Source organism: Apium graveolens, chromosome 2 (genome assembly GCF_009905375.1).
Source record: "Apium graveolens cultivar Ventura chromosome 2, ASM990537v1, whole genome shotgun sequence".
Lineage (NCBI taxonomy): Eukaryota > Viridiplantae > Streptophyta > Magnoliopsida > Apiales > Apiaceae > Apium > Apium graveolens.
Window position 1 is genome coordinate 8050213 of NC_133648.1, and position 15853 is coordinate 8066065.

The following is a 15853-nucleotide window of genomic DNA, read 5'->3' on the forward strand; positions in this document are numbered from 1 at the left end:
GCTCAGGAGGCATAATCATAAATTCTCCTACCGTGGGATTCGAACCTGTAACCAAGATGATAGTTTTCCTCTCTTTAACCAACTGAGTCAACATTACGGGCCAATCTTTATACATATTGCAGAAAATTTTCGCCGACAATTGCTTACTTGTGATCATCTTTCAAAATAAAACAACAGTCTAAAATTATCTGTTATGAAAATAACATTTAATTACCTTAAAGTCAGAAATATAAATCAAAAATGGACAAATATTACATTTAACTTGGGAGTCAAAATAAATAAATTTACAAGGCAAGATAAAAAATCAACAATAAGGCATGAGGTTAAGGCGTTAAGCAAAGTAGGTCACGTGTGAGCTGTAGTGCATATAATATAGAAAAAAAATACATAGCAATAGCATTAAGGGTCCAGAGGAAAAGGCGCAAAGACAACACGGAGTATTATATACTATACTAGGGGGGCGTAGCATGTTTTATACACACAATAAAAAAAAGTAAAAAGAAAACGATAAGAAGCAAGTATCTGCATGGCCATGTCACATTACTTTTATTTTCAAAATCAATAGATAGGTAAATAATAAATAAATAAATAAATATAATAAGTATATATAAGCTAGTACGTAACGAAATAACAATCGTATATTTATATCTTCGTATGCAAGCCGTGTATTGACTGGATTCACAATGCGAAGTTGGCCTTTTACTCATTTCTCCTAGATTATTATTGCCAACACCCAACCACATACTAAATCGTAATCAAACTTATGTTAATTTTCCAATGCTGACCTTTTTCTTTTTTTGCCATGAAATAAAGTTCATTAATTTATCAAGTTATTCATAATACCCGTCTGAATTTCAGGTGAGTGTTAGCTGCTCACCAAACTATTTAACGAGATATAGTTATTTCACTAATACTTTTAACCTATTCATTGTTCCTGTCCGAATTTCAAGTGAGTATTATCAGCTCACCAAACTATTTAACTAGGCGTAGTTATTTCATTAATGCTTTTTAATTTGCATATGTATGAAAAATCTGGTTACATGCACCATTATGTTTTTATCAAAATAAATACGATATTTTTGTTAATCGTATTTGACATATGATGATCAAAAATCTATTTGTGATTGGGAAAAAAAAAGATATCGGTTATTGACACGAGTATTTTCGATATAATTATTTAATTACGGGTGTAGTGGTTCGACTTGTTTATCCATCATTTATCCTTGTACATAATTGTACAGCTTACGAGTTAATTTTTGACACATTACTAGTACGGCCAAAGTGTGTGTGCAACATTTCATTTGGTTTGCAGTGAATCAGCTTTGAAATTATAATGCATATCCTTTTGATTATGGATGAAGACTATCTGTGATAATGCATATCCTTGAAGCTTAGATGAAGACAAGATATATGTGATGTTTTAGCACTAAAACTTATTTCAGTGGTTCTTATGAAAGTCATGTCTTACCTCACACCGTATGGATATGCAATTAATTCAAAATGGCCAGCGTTAGGCTAAGATGTATCATGTACTATGTTTTACTCTTTTCTGTTGCTTATGGAAGCCTTGTATTTGGAATATTATCAACAAGTTTGTTATTTTGGTATAATCTCAAACTTTTCACATGAAAAACATCACAACCTCCTTAAAATTGCCAACAAAGTAAAAATGTAGAATTAAAAGCCTTCTACCTTTTTGTGATTGCAAGATGTTTGAAATTGAAGTTAAGAGTCCGACGAAATTGAAGTTAAGAGTCCGACGTCTGATGTGAATTAATTAGAAACAAAAATTATGATCGCATTATTATTCTTTCGATACCAAGATATTCAGCCGATGCTCGGTTTTGAAATTTTTATAATTAAATACTAATTTATAACCCGTGCTAAATACGAACAGAGATTAAAGTATATATAAACTTTCTTAAGGTGCACTACCACAACCATAACAATGACTAAAGGCAAAGCAATGAGCAAAACCCACAAATGGTGCTATATGTTGATGAGAGGGGGAAGAGAAAGAAAGACACCAAAGATGGTAACACAAGAGTGCAAAAGTAGACCATTCAAGTCATTGGATTCACACAACTTTAAAATTTATGTTTAATGAAAAATCAGCACCAAAAGTAGATGTATGTATGTTAATATATGTACCGACAGGCTTAGGTTTATCTAGTGGGTATCCTCTACAATTTACTCTCTTCTTTCCTACCAAAAACACACACGGGACAGAATCTTTAGGGGACCTAAAATCATCTAAAGGCCAGCCTATATATGCATAACACATGATGGTAGCCAAAACTTATGCATACATGCATAGATTGTGCGGTCAAATTTACACTACCAAGAATACAGCTTGCTTGCTTGCTACTTGCTATTAGGAGTATTTTATTATGTTGTGTATCTCATATCACATATGCATTGATTGGTGCCTCCAAATGGACTCATCATGCACTATTACCACATTTTGATTGTGCTTACCACTTACTTCTCCTCCCATTAGTTAATTTATATTATCTTTTTGGAGGATTGAGTTTTTAGTATTAGTCATTACTATAATATAAGGATTTGTATAAAATTAAATCTGAATAATTTGTGTAAAACTTAAATTAAAATAAATAAATATCGTTAAATTATATAGTTCAAAAAATCGAAGTCAAGTAAAATTATAAAATTTCACCTTATAATTATTTTTTTAATATATGACTTATAAATTTAGTTATAGTTCTAGTTATGCAATTAATTATTTTACTTGTTATATCAATCTAACATGTTAATTTTTATTAATATAATTATTTAAATATAAATCGACGCTTGGATGAACACTAACAAATAGAAATTGCATTTTATATATAAATTTAGGCATAATACATAAATGGATTATTATCTTATTTATTAATCATTTTTCAGTTTGAAATTATATCTCATATATTTCTAACATATTTTGTATTATAAAAAATAATTAAAATACACAATATAATTTTTAAATAAATTGAAAATAGAATCACTTATATATAAATAATTTATATTAGTATTATATAATTAGATAAGTTCGAATTATAATAAGTCAATGCATTTTAGTTTATTTCGAATTTAAAATCAGAACTTGGTCCATTATTCAAAAAATACTCAAAATTTGATTACATGACTCAGGCACTCAGCCGAAAAATATCGTCACATTATATGTTTAGTAAATTTAAATAACAAGGTCGACGAGAATATCTTACCAATAATGTGAATATTTTTAATATCTTATGTAAATATAAATTAATGTGTTTGAGGTTTTTGTATATGATCAAGTCGATTGATTATTTGTATTATAATTACTAATTTCACTAGTAGCGCATTATTGTTTTTGGGACTTGTCCCGATTTTAAAATATTCAAAATTTGATATGAGATCTCACGATATTTGTTAAAATTACGATGATATATTAAATCTATTTATTTTTCATTTTTCACTTTTAAAAAACTAGCTTTAAAAAAATATATTTTGATAAGCAATATTACTTGATCAAGATAATATGGTACAAATAGTTTGAACTATTTTAATATTTTGAATTATTCAAACAAAAGTTATATATATGCTATATTGTAGCATTTTATTCAATGCAATTTATACTATTTGAAGAAAAAATATATATTGTTCAATAATTTGAAGGAATTAATCGGTTTAACTGATATTTATAAAATTTTATCGATTAAAAATATTTAATTTTAAAATAATAGTATACAATTATATCAAATTATTATATGAATAAATATTAAAGTCGTAATGAAAGAAACTTAAAAACGGTTTAAATAACGATATAATTACAATTTTTTCTTCAAATTCTTGAAAAAATATCATGAATATCAATAATAAGTCTTTACAATTTATAGTTTATTTTTATGTTACAACCATGATTGATACCGGGTACGTAAAAAATAGATATAGATTGTTTGTTAATGATAATGTGAATACTGTATATAAATTATTGTAATTTATTTATTACATGATTTTAATTTTTGAATAATTATAAATGCATGTTATTTAAGTAATCAATTGACTCACTATATATTAATAATGATTATACATATACACTAATCAAATATTTAGCATATAAATAATTGAAATTATCGTAATTTATTAAGAAATGTGACATGTCATAATTTACATGCTGACACACACGTATAACTTAATCTTAGTTTGTTAATAATGTAAATAAAAAATTAACATTTTTCCATACATACATATGCTGAAACTCAAAAGCTAACATTTTTCATTAAAATCAACTTTTATATAAATAGTAGTGTAAATTTTACCGTATTAGATATTATGATTGCAAGTCATTCCGACTTTACTTGTGCATTTTTATCTTTTTAAATTGAGTAATTTAATTGTAAGTTAGTAGTGAAATCAGTAATAATATGAAACTGTACATATAATTTATTTAATTAAAATTCAAAAAATTTGGTCAACTCTATATTCAACATATATGTTAATTTTTAGTTTTTTATTTGTAAATACAGGCATTCTACGGATTAAATTTATTCGTTTCATTTTAAACGCACGCTGAGTACACTATTTATATTCATTCATTAAATATAAACTATACAATACAAATAAGAATATATATATTTTGCTTAATGAATTATATTATAAATATTATGTAATTTGGTAATATATTGTATGAAAATAATGTACATCATAAATAATGAAATTGTATTTGATATATGTTACACAACATTGTACAATATTTGCAAAAAAAAACTAAAAATATTATAATTACATGATACATAAAAAATTCTAGAAAATAATATTATGCTAGTTTATAATTTATATAGTAACATATATAAGACATAATAACATGTAATTCAAATTTCTAATTTATATTATCCGACCTACATAATAACATATATATATGTAGGGATGAGATATAATAGTACCCATATATATATAAATTTGTATTTCTCAAAAGTGTGGCTGAGAAATACAATATTCTATATTGTGTTAGTATTTGCAAAAACAATTAAAAATAAATCAGTAAAAAAATAAGATTATATCATTGAAAACATGAGCTAATAAACATAATAAGAAATAAATAGAATCCAAAATAATTTTCTATTAAAACAAATGCATGAACCACATGATATATACTAAGTAATTTGCTGCATAATAATATTTTGTAAGTTACTAGTATATAATCATCTATCTTTTAACAGTTACCAAAATAACAATATATATTTATAACAGTTACCAGAAATTAGATATTAGAGATACTAACATATGAATCAAAATTAATTACCACTACAATCCCACCATCTTTTTCAAGGCATTTATTCCTTTAATTTTAAAAAATTGACATCTTTAGTAAAGAATAATAACTATTTATTGGTCATATTCTTGGGAATGTGTATGTTACCAAAAGAACAAGTGAGAGACGTTGAAAAATAAAATGTACACACAACACATACACGGTATATACTCTATATATACAGAGTAATAGATTTTGTACTGCCGAGTTTCAGAACCTTTTAGAGAGAGAACGTATAAGAAGATTTCTAGAGAGAGATTTTAAAAAAAAGGCAAAGAAGGACAGAGACAAGAGACATTTGGTAAGCGGCTCAAGATGACACCTTTGCTTTAAGTCTTTGAGTTTTGTATGTAAAGATTGTATGTATTATATGCAAATGCAAATGGGGTTTGGTTATATTGAATTGTTATGCATCAATAACTCATCTCTCTCCCATCCCCCTCTCTCTCTCTCGTTTTTAACTCATCTCTCTCCCTCTCTCTCCTTCCCTATCTCTCTCATATTTTACTTCTCTCTCTCTCGTTTTTTACTAATCTCTCTCTCTCCTCTCTCTCTCTTGTTTTCTTGAAAGAAAGAAAAGAAAACTGCTAAGCTTAAGACACCCTTTTCACACTATCTTTTTCTCTCCTCATTACATTTCATTTTCATCTACTGGGTCATTTCGCAAATCAAACATTACTGTCTTTTCTTTAATTTTATAGGTCATTTCGTAAATCAAACATTACTGTCTTTTCTTTAATTTTATATAGGCCTCATTTTCTTAATTTATATCAAACAGCCTTTATTTCATTCTTTCTCATTCATTCTCATAGCCTCCCTCTTTCTCTTCTCTCTTTACTAAGTTTTCGGTTCTTGATTTTCAAGATATACATACATGTTCTTTATATATATTTGATCATTCTGATTTGTCAAAGATTTTGACCATAGATCCATCGTATAATCTACTGACCCTTTTGTGTGTAAGTGGATTTTAATGTTTGATCATGATCAAGTTTCAATCTTTTTATGTTTTTCCTTTTAAATTTGTTGGTTTTGTTACGGGTTTTTGTTTATATGTGTTTCTTGTGTTCATGTATTCTTTGTTTGTGTTTCTTTGTGTATGTATGTGTCATGTGTGCATATATCTATCTATGCGTGTTTGTGTACTATGTATTGATGAATATAGTTGTATGACTGGCTTGTAATTTGTGTTTAGATCCATGTATGTTGTGATTGCTATTGATTGGTTTTGCAAATTATGTTTGTGGATGTTGTTCTAGTAGGTAAAGTTTGAGACTTTTACATATATTAAAGACTTGCTTTCTGGAATTCTGATATCTGTGTTCTAATTTGACTTTAATACCTTTTTTGTTGAGGTTTTTAAACTAAAACAACCATCTATGTTTATCCTTCATGCTGTTGTGGTACCCATTTTGAGATGAGCTGCTGCTAATTTGGCTGTTTCGAGATTGTAACTGTTTGGTTTAGGCTTTTCTTGACTTTTGTTTCAAGAACGGTTGCTTTGTGGGTTCTAGATTGTTTTTCTGTTACAAATTTCAGAAAATTGAATTAGAATGCTTAGTATTTGAGATGGCCTGCAGACCATATCTTGTTTCGAAAAAGTATTTGTTATTTGTTGTATTTGCAATTCACATTGATGGTTATGCCTGAAGCCTCGAGCATTTGATATTGTTCTCTTTCACATATGAACACACATCATGCAGCTTCCTGTACTTTATGACCATTTAGTTCCCTGTATTGATGTAATTTGTTTTACTTGAGATTAGCATTGATGTTTATTGCTGAAGCCACATGACCTTGTTTCTATTTTACATATGAACCTATGTCATTGAGGTTCTTTAAAGTTTATGCATTATGTAGTAACCTGTGGTAATGAATATACTGACTTCTTACCTGTTGCTTACTGATTTCAGAACTGGAATAAGATGCAGAGTTCTCAACAAAACCAGCTTCCAGATTATATGTCACTCAATAGTACTGCATTTACCTATCTAAATTCTACCAATTCAGAAGGACAAAATGTGAGTGTAGGTTTTATGCCTCAATCTAGTTCTGTTGCTGCGCAAAACCTTCTTCATCACAGTGGACAGAATTCTGAGCTTGTATGGGCGTCTTCAATGATTGGTTCTTCTGGAGTTGGTCCAGTCCGACAAAGTGAACCCGCAAATGTTTTTCCTGTGAATGCTGTTAGTTACAGTAATAATCAGATTGCTAATGGTCCAATGTTTGTGCAGAGTTCTGCTGTTTCTCAGGATTTTAACATGAATGCAGGATTTGGGGAACAGGGTAGTGATGATTGTCAAATTGTGGAACGCCCCAATATATTCAAGTCTAGTTCATCGTTACCATCTAGTGGTAGTTCTTCAAACCCTTATGGGCTGCATCTTGGTGGATATGTGGAAGACGGAGATGGAAGACCTGGTAACTCATCAGCAGGTCGTCGTTTATCCCGCAAAAGAAAAGCAATGGAAGGAGACATTGGACAATCATCTGGGAGTGGGACCTCAAACTACTTTCACCATGCTGAAGGCAGCGCATGGCATGCTGCTCGGCCAAATGCTAACAACAGCTTAAGCATCTCATTGCCATCAGAAAATGCTAGTGGTACTAGTCAACTAGGGCAGTTGAATCAAGGATTTGGAATGGGTGTAGGAGGCATACCTTCAGAGATGCCTCCAGCTGTAACTGCAACAAGAAATTCGGAAAGCTCTCAGAGGAACTTGCGCTTGAGGTTCAGCTCTTCACATCAGTTAGATTCCTCACCAGCTAATGTGTTTGCAGCAGGGACTGCTGTTGCACCAGTAAATTATCCATCTCCCCATCAACCACCAAGGAACACTCCTGTTAACAGTCCGTTGGATTTGTTTTCACCTGCAGTCACAGAAGGTATAATTATGCAAAGTCAGTCCCCTCTTGCATATGTCCCTGCTATGCACCGCAACCAGCAATCTTCTAGGTGGAACAGAAATTCCAGCTCAAGACCCGGCACTTCATCAAGTATTGCAATTGCTGGAGATAATCGAGGTGTTGCATCTCATGACGAAGCAAGGTCAAGAAGCATGCAGAGAAATATATCGGAGCATCCCATGTTTATACCATCTGGAATGAGAGATTCAACTCTTTCACAAGGTCCCTGGGGTTTGACCAGTGCGAATAACATTGCTGGCAATGTTGCTCCTCCTCCTCCTCCTCCTCCTCACAGTGGCTCTACTGCTGGTGCCAATCCCACCTCTGCTTCTAACGCAGTCCGTATTCGCAATTCTCCACAATATTCTCGCAGACTGTCTGAATTGGTTCGAAGATCACTGTTAGCCTCGTCTGGTATTCAATCTGGAGGTCAGATCAGCAATGCTCTTCCAGGTGCTCCTGCTTCTACACAAGGGATGACAATTTCATCCGGAAACCAAGGGAATCATTTGCCTCAGTCTGGGTCTGCAAATTTGCCGAATAGACGCAATGATGGTGCTTTTGGAATCCCCCATTCACTCCGAACTTTAGCTGCTGCCACTGCTCCTGAAGGAAGAAGCAGGCTTGTGTCTGAGGTATGTTCTTAAATTAATAGTCTTTCCATGAACTTTTCAGGCATTATAACTTATAAGCATTCATAAGTGCCTATAAAGTAGGGACTTATTTTAATTTTTCCTTTACGTGTTACTTTTTATTAGACTTGAACTTGAGATCTTTCAGCATTTTTTAACATGGTTAATTTAGTTGTATTTGTTTTTAGCCCGGCCCTATCATGTGATTGGTAATAAAACTATCCTTTCCTCCATTGATAATAGACAAATTTTACTTCTCAGTTGAGTTGCAGTTCCTAAATTAGTTTTGTCATTTTTTTCAATTTAACTATTTTTTAAATATTTAAATTTTAATGATTAAAATCTAAACATATCAATACATATTATTCTTTTTGTTTTTTTCTTTATTGTTTCTCAAACTTTGACCTTAACTGCTCTGACTAATTATATACACATTACTGCTATTGGGTAAGTTGCATGGTTTTTAAAAGTATTTTATGATATATTTTGTTTTTTCGGACTTCTCTGATCCATGTGTTTAATAAGTAAATTTTTTGTTTAATTTAATATTATGGGTAAAAATATTATCATTTAACCACATTAATTAGTTGTTTTTTTATTTTATATTATCATGGGTAAACATAATAGACAGACTATTACATCATACTCTAGAGATAAGGATAAATATGAACGTGTTATAGACTTTTAGGTAATTTTAAATATGGCAAATAATTATAATAAAATATGTAAATATAAAGAGTTGCAAGTTAGAGTAAATTCTTCTTACTTAAAAGAGTCCCAAACCCTTAAGAATTGTACCGAGCCAGCGTGTGTGTATGTTCTAGTATTCACAGCACCCTATTTACCTCTATCTCTTCACGTCCGTACTAATTCTTATAACACATATTTGGTTCACATTAACCTGGACATATAAAATGTAAACTTTCTCTCTTCGTTTCTGTATTATGTTTCGAATATCCGTCTCTTCTCTTCCATGTTTTCGGCTTGCTGATGATGATTATGATGTTTGGTGTTCTGGTCCCTGATAATCACTTTGCTCCTCGAAAGTGTTATTCTAAATGAAATATAGTTTTTATCTGTCCTATGTTACTTTTAGTTTTAACTTATTGTTTTTTGGTAGCGTTTTTTTGTTGCTTCTGATTCTCTTTGAATTGAAGGTATGATCAGAAATCAGATTGTGGTTGTTTTTGCCATGAATTTATGTTGTTATTAGATTACATATGATTTGTTAAAGCATTTATATCGGTGTATGTTCCTTCAAAATGTTCTTATGTAAGGTGCATTGGTATTTCTTTTCCAGTAGAAAGCATTCTGCAGGCTGCTTACCTTTTTTTTCTATGTAGCAGATTCGCAATGTATTGGCTCAAATGCGCAGGGGTGAGGGCTTGAGGTTTGAGGTTAGTTACTGACCATGTGTTTAGTTTTTGAAGGCGTCATTTTTTTCAGCATCAACAAATGAAGTTACGGGGTTTATAAATGATGACATTTATATATTTAATGAGTTGTATAGCATATGGGTGTTTTCTTAAGTTCCATTTGCACAAATTTATTTACTTGTGTAACCTCAATGAGCGCTTACTCTTGTTTTAGGACATTATGATGCTTGACCAGTCTGTCTTATTTGGGATGGCTGATCACGATGGACACAGGGATATGAGGCTTGATATTGATAACATGTCGTATGAGGTAAATGATGACTTATCTTAAGTTTTGGTTTAAAATACACTTAAGTTCTTTAACCTTGTACTTGGTAATTTACATCAAATATATTGGCTTTCCAGGAATTGTTAGCACTGGAAGATCGAATTGGATATGTAAATACTGGATTAAGTGAAAACGCGATGAAAAAATGTATGAAGAAGAGGAAGTACAAGGCAGCTTCAGCAAAACAAAAGGAGTCCGAACCTTGCTGCATATGTCAGGTACTGGTCCTTCATTTTCTTCTACTGTTTCTCTATTAAAACATTTTTCATTCACAGTTTTCACAATCTAACAAGCACATTGGGTAATGATTTTCAGGAGGAGTATGTTGATGGAGATGATCTTGGAAAGCTGAAATGTGGGCATGATTTCCATACAGATTGTATCAAACAATGGCTCAAGCAGAAGAATTTGTGCCCAATATGTAAAGCAACAATTGGAGATACTAAAGAAAAGTAGCAGTCTTGCTAATTCAACTGAGACGGACTAAATTGAGTGGTATGCGGATGTATGTTTTGCTCAAGCGCGGTTCAATCAACCGGCTAGGCATAAAATGTCCTCATTTGGACCACTGTGTCAGCAGCGTGGATAATTTTCCATGTTTCTCTTCTCAACTTTGTTATGATCTGATCTCCATTTTGGAGAATTTTTTATTTTTAAGATATCAAAAATCCAAATAGACAAGTAGTTGTTTTTCGCCTTCGGTAAGAAGGGCTTACAATCTTGTAGAAAGATTCAAAAAGTTTCAAGGATTTTTACAGCTGGGTTTTTGATTTATGCTCATTCTGATTCTGATATCTTATGCTTCTGAGAATTTGGCTGAATCTAGCCTCTAAAGATGCGGTTGATTGCAGTCTTTGTTTGTGCATGTTATCTTTCTGCAAATGAGCAGGAGAAAAAGCATGACAGAACTCAAAATGAAAAAAAGAAGTAAGAATATAGCCATGTAGTATTGTTTGAACCTACATTTAGTTGTAAGCTTGGCTTCTCAAAGTGCATTTGTTAGGTCACAGTTTACATTAAAAATGTCCTGGGGGATGTATTTAGCCATGTGGTATTGTTTGAACCTCCTCTTAGTTGTTGGTGTGTGGGTAGATCAGCATACTTAAACACTGGGCAATATTATCAAGATTTGTGGATAAAGACCAAATCTGTTTGCAGGGGGGATGAATGAATCTGAAAACTACATGTCTTTGCATATTAGTTCAAACTTTAGGCTTGCCTGGCTCCCATTTTCGCCCCGAAAATGTCCGAGTTCAGTTCGGCTCGGTTCGTACTAATAAAGTCTTGGTAGCAGTCTCTACAGTTTAAGAATCAACTTTGTCCGAGTGTTACATTCTAGTGTTCTTTTGGAAAGAGATCTGCGGAGTGATGTTTGATTTGCAAGTATAATAATCTGTCAAGGTAGCATAGTTTGGTCTTTGGTGAAAACGTGAAGCCTCCTGTGATGGTATGTGAAATTAGGCCCTTGTCATTTTCAAAAAAAAAAAAGAGATTTAGAAATGAAAAGAAATGGAGCCAAGGGGGCATGAAGATAAAATTCAAAGATGGCAGAAGGGGGTGGCATGTGGGAGCAAGTTGAAAGTCCAAGTTAGTAGTAGTAATTAATATTAGGTGGCCTTGGGAATGGCACCTCCTTGTCCCTAAATGATTGCCTTTCGGTGGCCAAGCAAGCAAGCCTTAGAGTGACGACTCAATTCCATCCGTGATAAGATTTTTTACGAGATTTTGCAGTATTCGGATAACCCCAACAATGTCTGCTACTAAAACATTTGTCACGCCCATTTGCCTCCCTTTAATCTCTTCTAATGATTTTATAATATCGTCCGTTTGCCGGATATTTCTTTTTCGATCAATAAAAGATTCACATGAAAAAGGTCGTAGACACTATACCTATGTCCCTCTCCTACAAAGAAATCATGAGATAATATTTTCTGACATTCACCCGTAGGAAGGGCCTATATTAACTGAAGACATGTAGAAATCATGAGATAACATTAGAAATCATGAGATAACATTTTCTGACAGTCCCTCGTAGGAAGGGTCTATATCAACTGAAGACATAATCATGTCTTCGGTTACTGTAAGCTCCCACTCTGATCTTCGGTTACCGTAAGCTCACACTATGATCTTATCCATTATCCATTACCTTTTTTGAACCAAACCGCGAATAGCGGTTTTTGAAAATTGTCATCCACAACCGTAAGTTAACCGCGTCAATTACAATTACAAATTTGTGATTATTGCGGATCGGTTTACAGTTCAATCACTTATTATAAAATAATGACTTTTTTTGCACTTTGGTGGCTTGTACTATAATTTTTTTGCACTATTTTTGCCGAATTTTAAAATTCGGCAACTGTGTGGCTAGAAAAATATTTTTAAAACAATTGCATGGTTCTGCCTAATGACCGTTAATGTCGTTTAGTTTTCTTTGTTTAATTATTAAAAGAAAAAAGTAAAAAAGCTCGATATAGACACATCATTTTGCCTCCAAAATCATATTGCTGCTTTGCTCCCTTTTCAGAAGAGGCGATCAAAACCCTAATCCAAGACCCTATCGTGTGAAGATGAGTTGGTATAAGCGATTGAAAGAAAATGAACACATATACGCTCCTCGTTAGTGCCCTGATTACAGTGGTATGTCTGAAATCTTTGATCTCTGCATGCACATAATATAGTTTGGTAAATGTTTGATTTGCTTTGAACGAAGTACTAGTTAATACTATACTAAGATTAGTTTGTGCTAGCTTATAGTTTATTTTTCCCTAATCAAACTGTTTTACTTTTTTAATGCCCCACTTTTTTAATACCCCACTACATGTATTTGCATACTTGTTTAAAGTGTAAAGTATTTTTTGTTGTTTGTCAATATGCAGAAATTGGGTATTTTACTATTAAATTTTATCATGGGGGTGAAATGATTGAAAACTCTAGGTCTTATGTTGTGGTGAAGTTGAATATATTGATTATGTGAGTTTAGATGAAATAAGTTTAATCGAAATCACCAAGAACATGTTAAAAGAAATCGGGTGCATTGGTGAATTTGCCCCAGTTATGATATAAATTACCAAGTATAAATATAGAAAGATGATGCTTTGTATTAGATTCAGATGAGGAGGTAATATTAATGTGTGAATTGATGCCTAAGGAAAGATATGTTGACATCTTTGTAAAATTTGAAGCTCGATTATCTTCTTCACTAAATGCAGCAGTCAGAAACTTAGAATTTAAGGAACCCACACCCCTGAGCAGCCCCCCTATAGAAAAGCTTTTGAAGAACATGATGAAATTAATTTGGATGGTACTCAATTCCCATGCACTACATAGCATGAAATAGATACTGAACAAGAGCTTAGGGAATTAGAGGGCTTAGTTTGACTTTTCAGATCCTGACAGTGACGAGGATTATGAAATGAGGGAAAAGGAAAGTAGTGATGAAACATTCCATCAAAACGGTTCCAATGTAGATGGGTCAGATGATGATTTAATCTTCGAGCAAAATATGGATGATATATATTATGATAAGGTAGATAACGCTTCTGATGATAATTCAAGTGTGTACGCTGACAGTGAAGATGAGAGAATGGTAGGGAATTCAACTGATGAGGATGACTTAAGTTATCATGTTTGTAATGAAAAGATTGACATGATAAAACCTGTCTTTCAATTAGGAATGTGCTTTAGGGATTTTAAACTTCTTAGACAGGCAGTAAAGAAACATGCAATTATAGAAAGAAGGCCAATCAATAATTGTAGGAATTTTGGAAAAAAAGGTGCAGTATGTCAAAAACCCTGTGAATGGAAGCTTTATGCTTCAGCAATCCATGAAGAAAGCTCCACATTTCAGATCAAAACCTTAAATAAGAAACACACTTGCTCACCCACATTTAAGCAGAAACAAATCAATTCAACTTGAATAGCAGATTACTATGAGAGTGAGCTCAGATCAAACCTAACATGGCCTGTGAATGCTTTTTATAGGAAAATTGTGAATGATTTAAAATATGATTTGAGAAAGCATGTTGTTTATAGAGCTAAAAGGAGGGTTTTTATGGAAATTTGTGGATCCCATGAGGAGCAGTACACACAGGTTTGGAAGTATGCTAATGAGGTGAAAAGAGTGCTACCATTTTCCACCATCAAGAGTATGACTGAGAACCCTGAACCAGAAATAGACAGAGGTAGGTTATGAGATTTTATGTTTGTATGGGACCACTCAAAGAAGCATTTAGTAAATATTGTAGGAGAATTATTGGGTTGGATGGTTGCCACCTCAAATGGTCTTATGGTGGTCAGCTTCTAACAGATGTTGGAGTTGATGCAAATGTTAAAATGTATCCAATTGCATGGGCAATTGTGGAGGATGTGAATACAGATGCTTGGAACTGGTCCTTGCAGTACTTTTGCCAAGATATATAAATTGTGAATGACAAGGATTGGATTTTTATTTCAAAAAGGCAGAAGGTGGTTGCATTTCCCTTCCAATTTTAAAAAGTTAATTTCTGTCACTATTTGTATTACCACTAATGTGTAATGGTCTTATGCAGAGATTAATTAATGCTTCGGAATCTGTTGTACCAAATGCTGAACATGGATTTTGTGTCATGCATCTTTTCCAGAATATGGTCAAAGAGCACAAAAGTGCTGCACAGAAAGATTTGTTATGGAAGGCAGCAAGGGCAAGCACTGCATGAGAATTTAATCTGCACATGGATAAGATGAAGGAGGTATGCTCAATTACTATCTATTTATACATATGCAATGTCACTGAGCTATGCATTTATGTCAATAATTTGAAAAGATATCTAGCAAGTGTTATGAGTAGCTCAATTAAAAAATATCTAGCAAGTGTTATGAGTATCTCAATTAAAAATCTAGACAACAATGGACTAGGCCTGCTTTTAGAACAACACCTTGCAGTGATATGTTTGTTAACAATCATTGTGAGGTGTTCAATAGCAGTATTAGAAAGTACGGGGACCTACCAGTGTTAACAATGTTGAGAGAGATTCATAAAGAATTGATGAGAATGATACAAGTGAGAAGGGATAAAATGATGGAAAAAGAATTGGTTATATGTCCGAGTGCCCAAAAATATTGAACAAGTACACTTTTGTATAACTCTATTTGTCTTATATATGACTCTATATGTTTATGACTTAAAGAATGGTTTTATATTAGGGCCCTACACTATTCTCCTGGTTGTGGGGTAACTTGGTCTGGAGGACCCAAATATAGTGTAATATGCTCTGAGGGGGGACATGAATAGTGGTGGACCTGCATAATAAAACTTGTTCATGTAGGAAATGGGATCTGA

General features: G+C 32.4%; 1 protein-coding gene across 3 annotated transcripts; it reads left to right on the forward strand.

The window, feature by feature from the left end:
* The first annotated feature begins 5703 nt into the window (after nt 1-5703).
* Nucleotides 5704-11330, forward strand: LOC141706851 (putative E3 ubiquitin-protein ligase RHG1A). 3 transcript variants are annotated; one of them, XM_074509719.1, is made up of 7 exons: nt 5704-5948; nt 5995-6252; nt 7207-8835; nt 10176-10229; nt 10423-10518; nt 10614-10754; nt 10852-11330. In XM_074509719.1, exons 3-7 carry the CDS (start codon nt 7219-7221, stop codon nt 10990-10992), a joined length of 2049 nt encoding a protein of 682 aa, XP_074365820.1. In that variant the 5' UTR covers nt 5704-5948; nt 5995-6252; nt 7207-7218; the 3' UTR covers nt 10993-11330. The 3 variants fall into 3 exon arrangements, with proteins under 3 accessions (XP_074365820.1, XP_074365819.1, XP_074365821.1); XM_074509718.1 differs by having other exon boundaries at nt 5704-6252; XM_074509720.1 differs by having other exon boundaries at nt 5706-6252; nt 10179-10229.
* Nucleotides 11331-15853: the final 4523 nt, after the last annotated feature.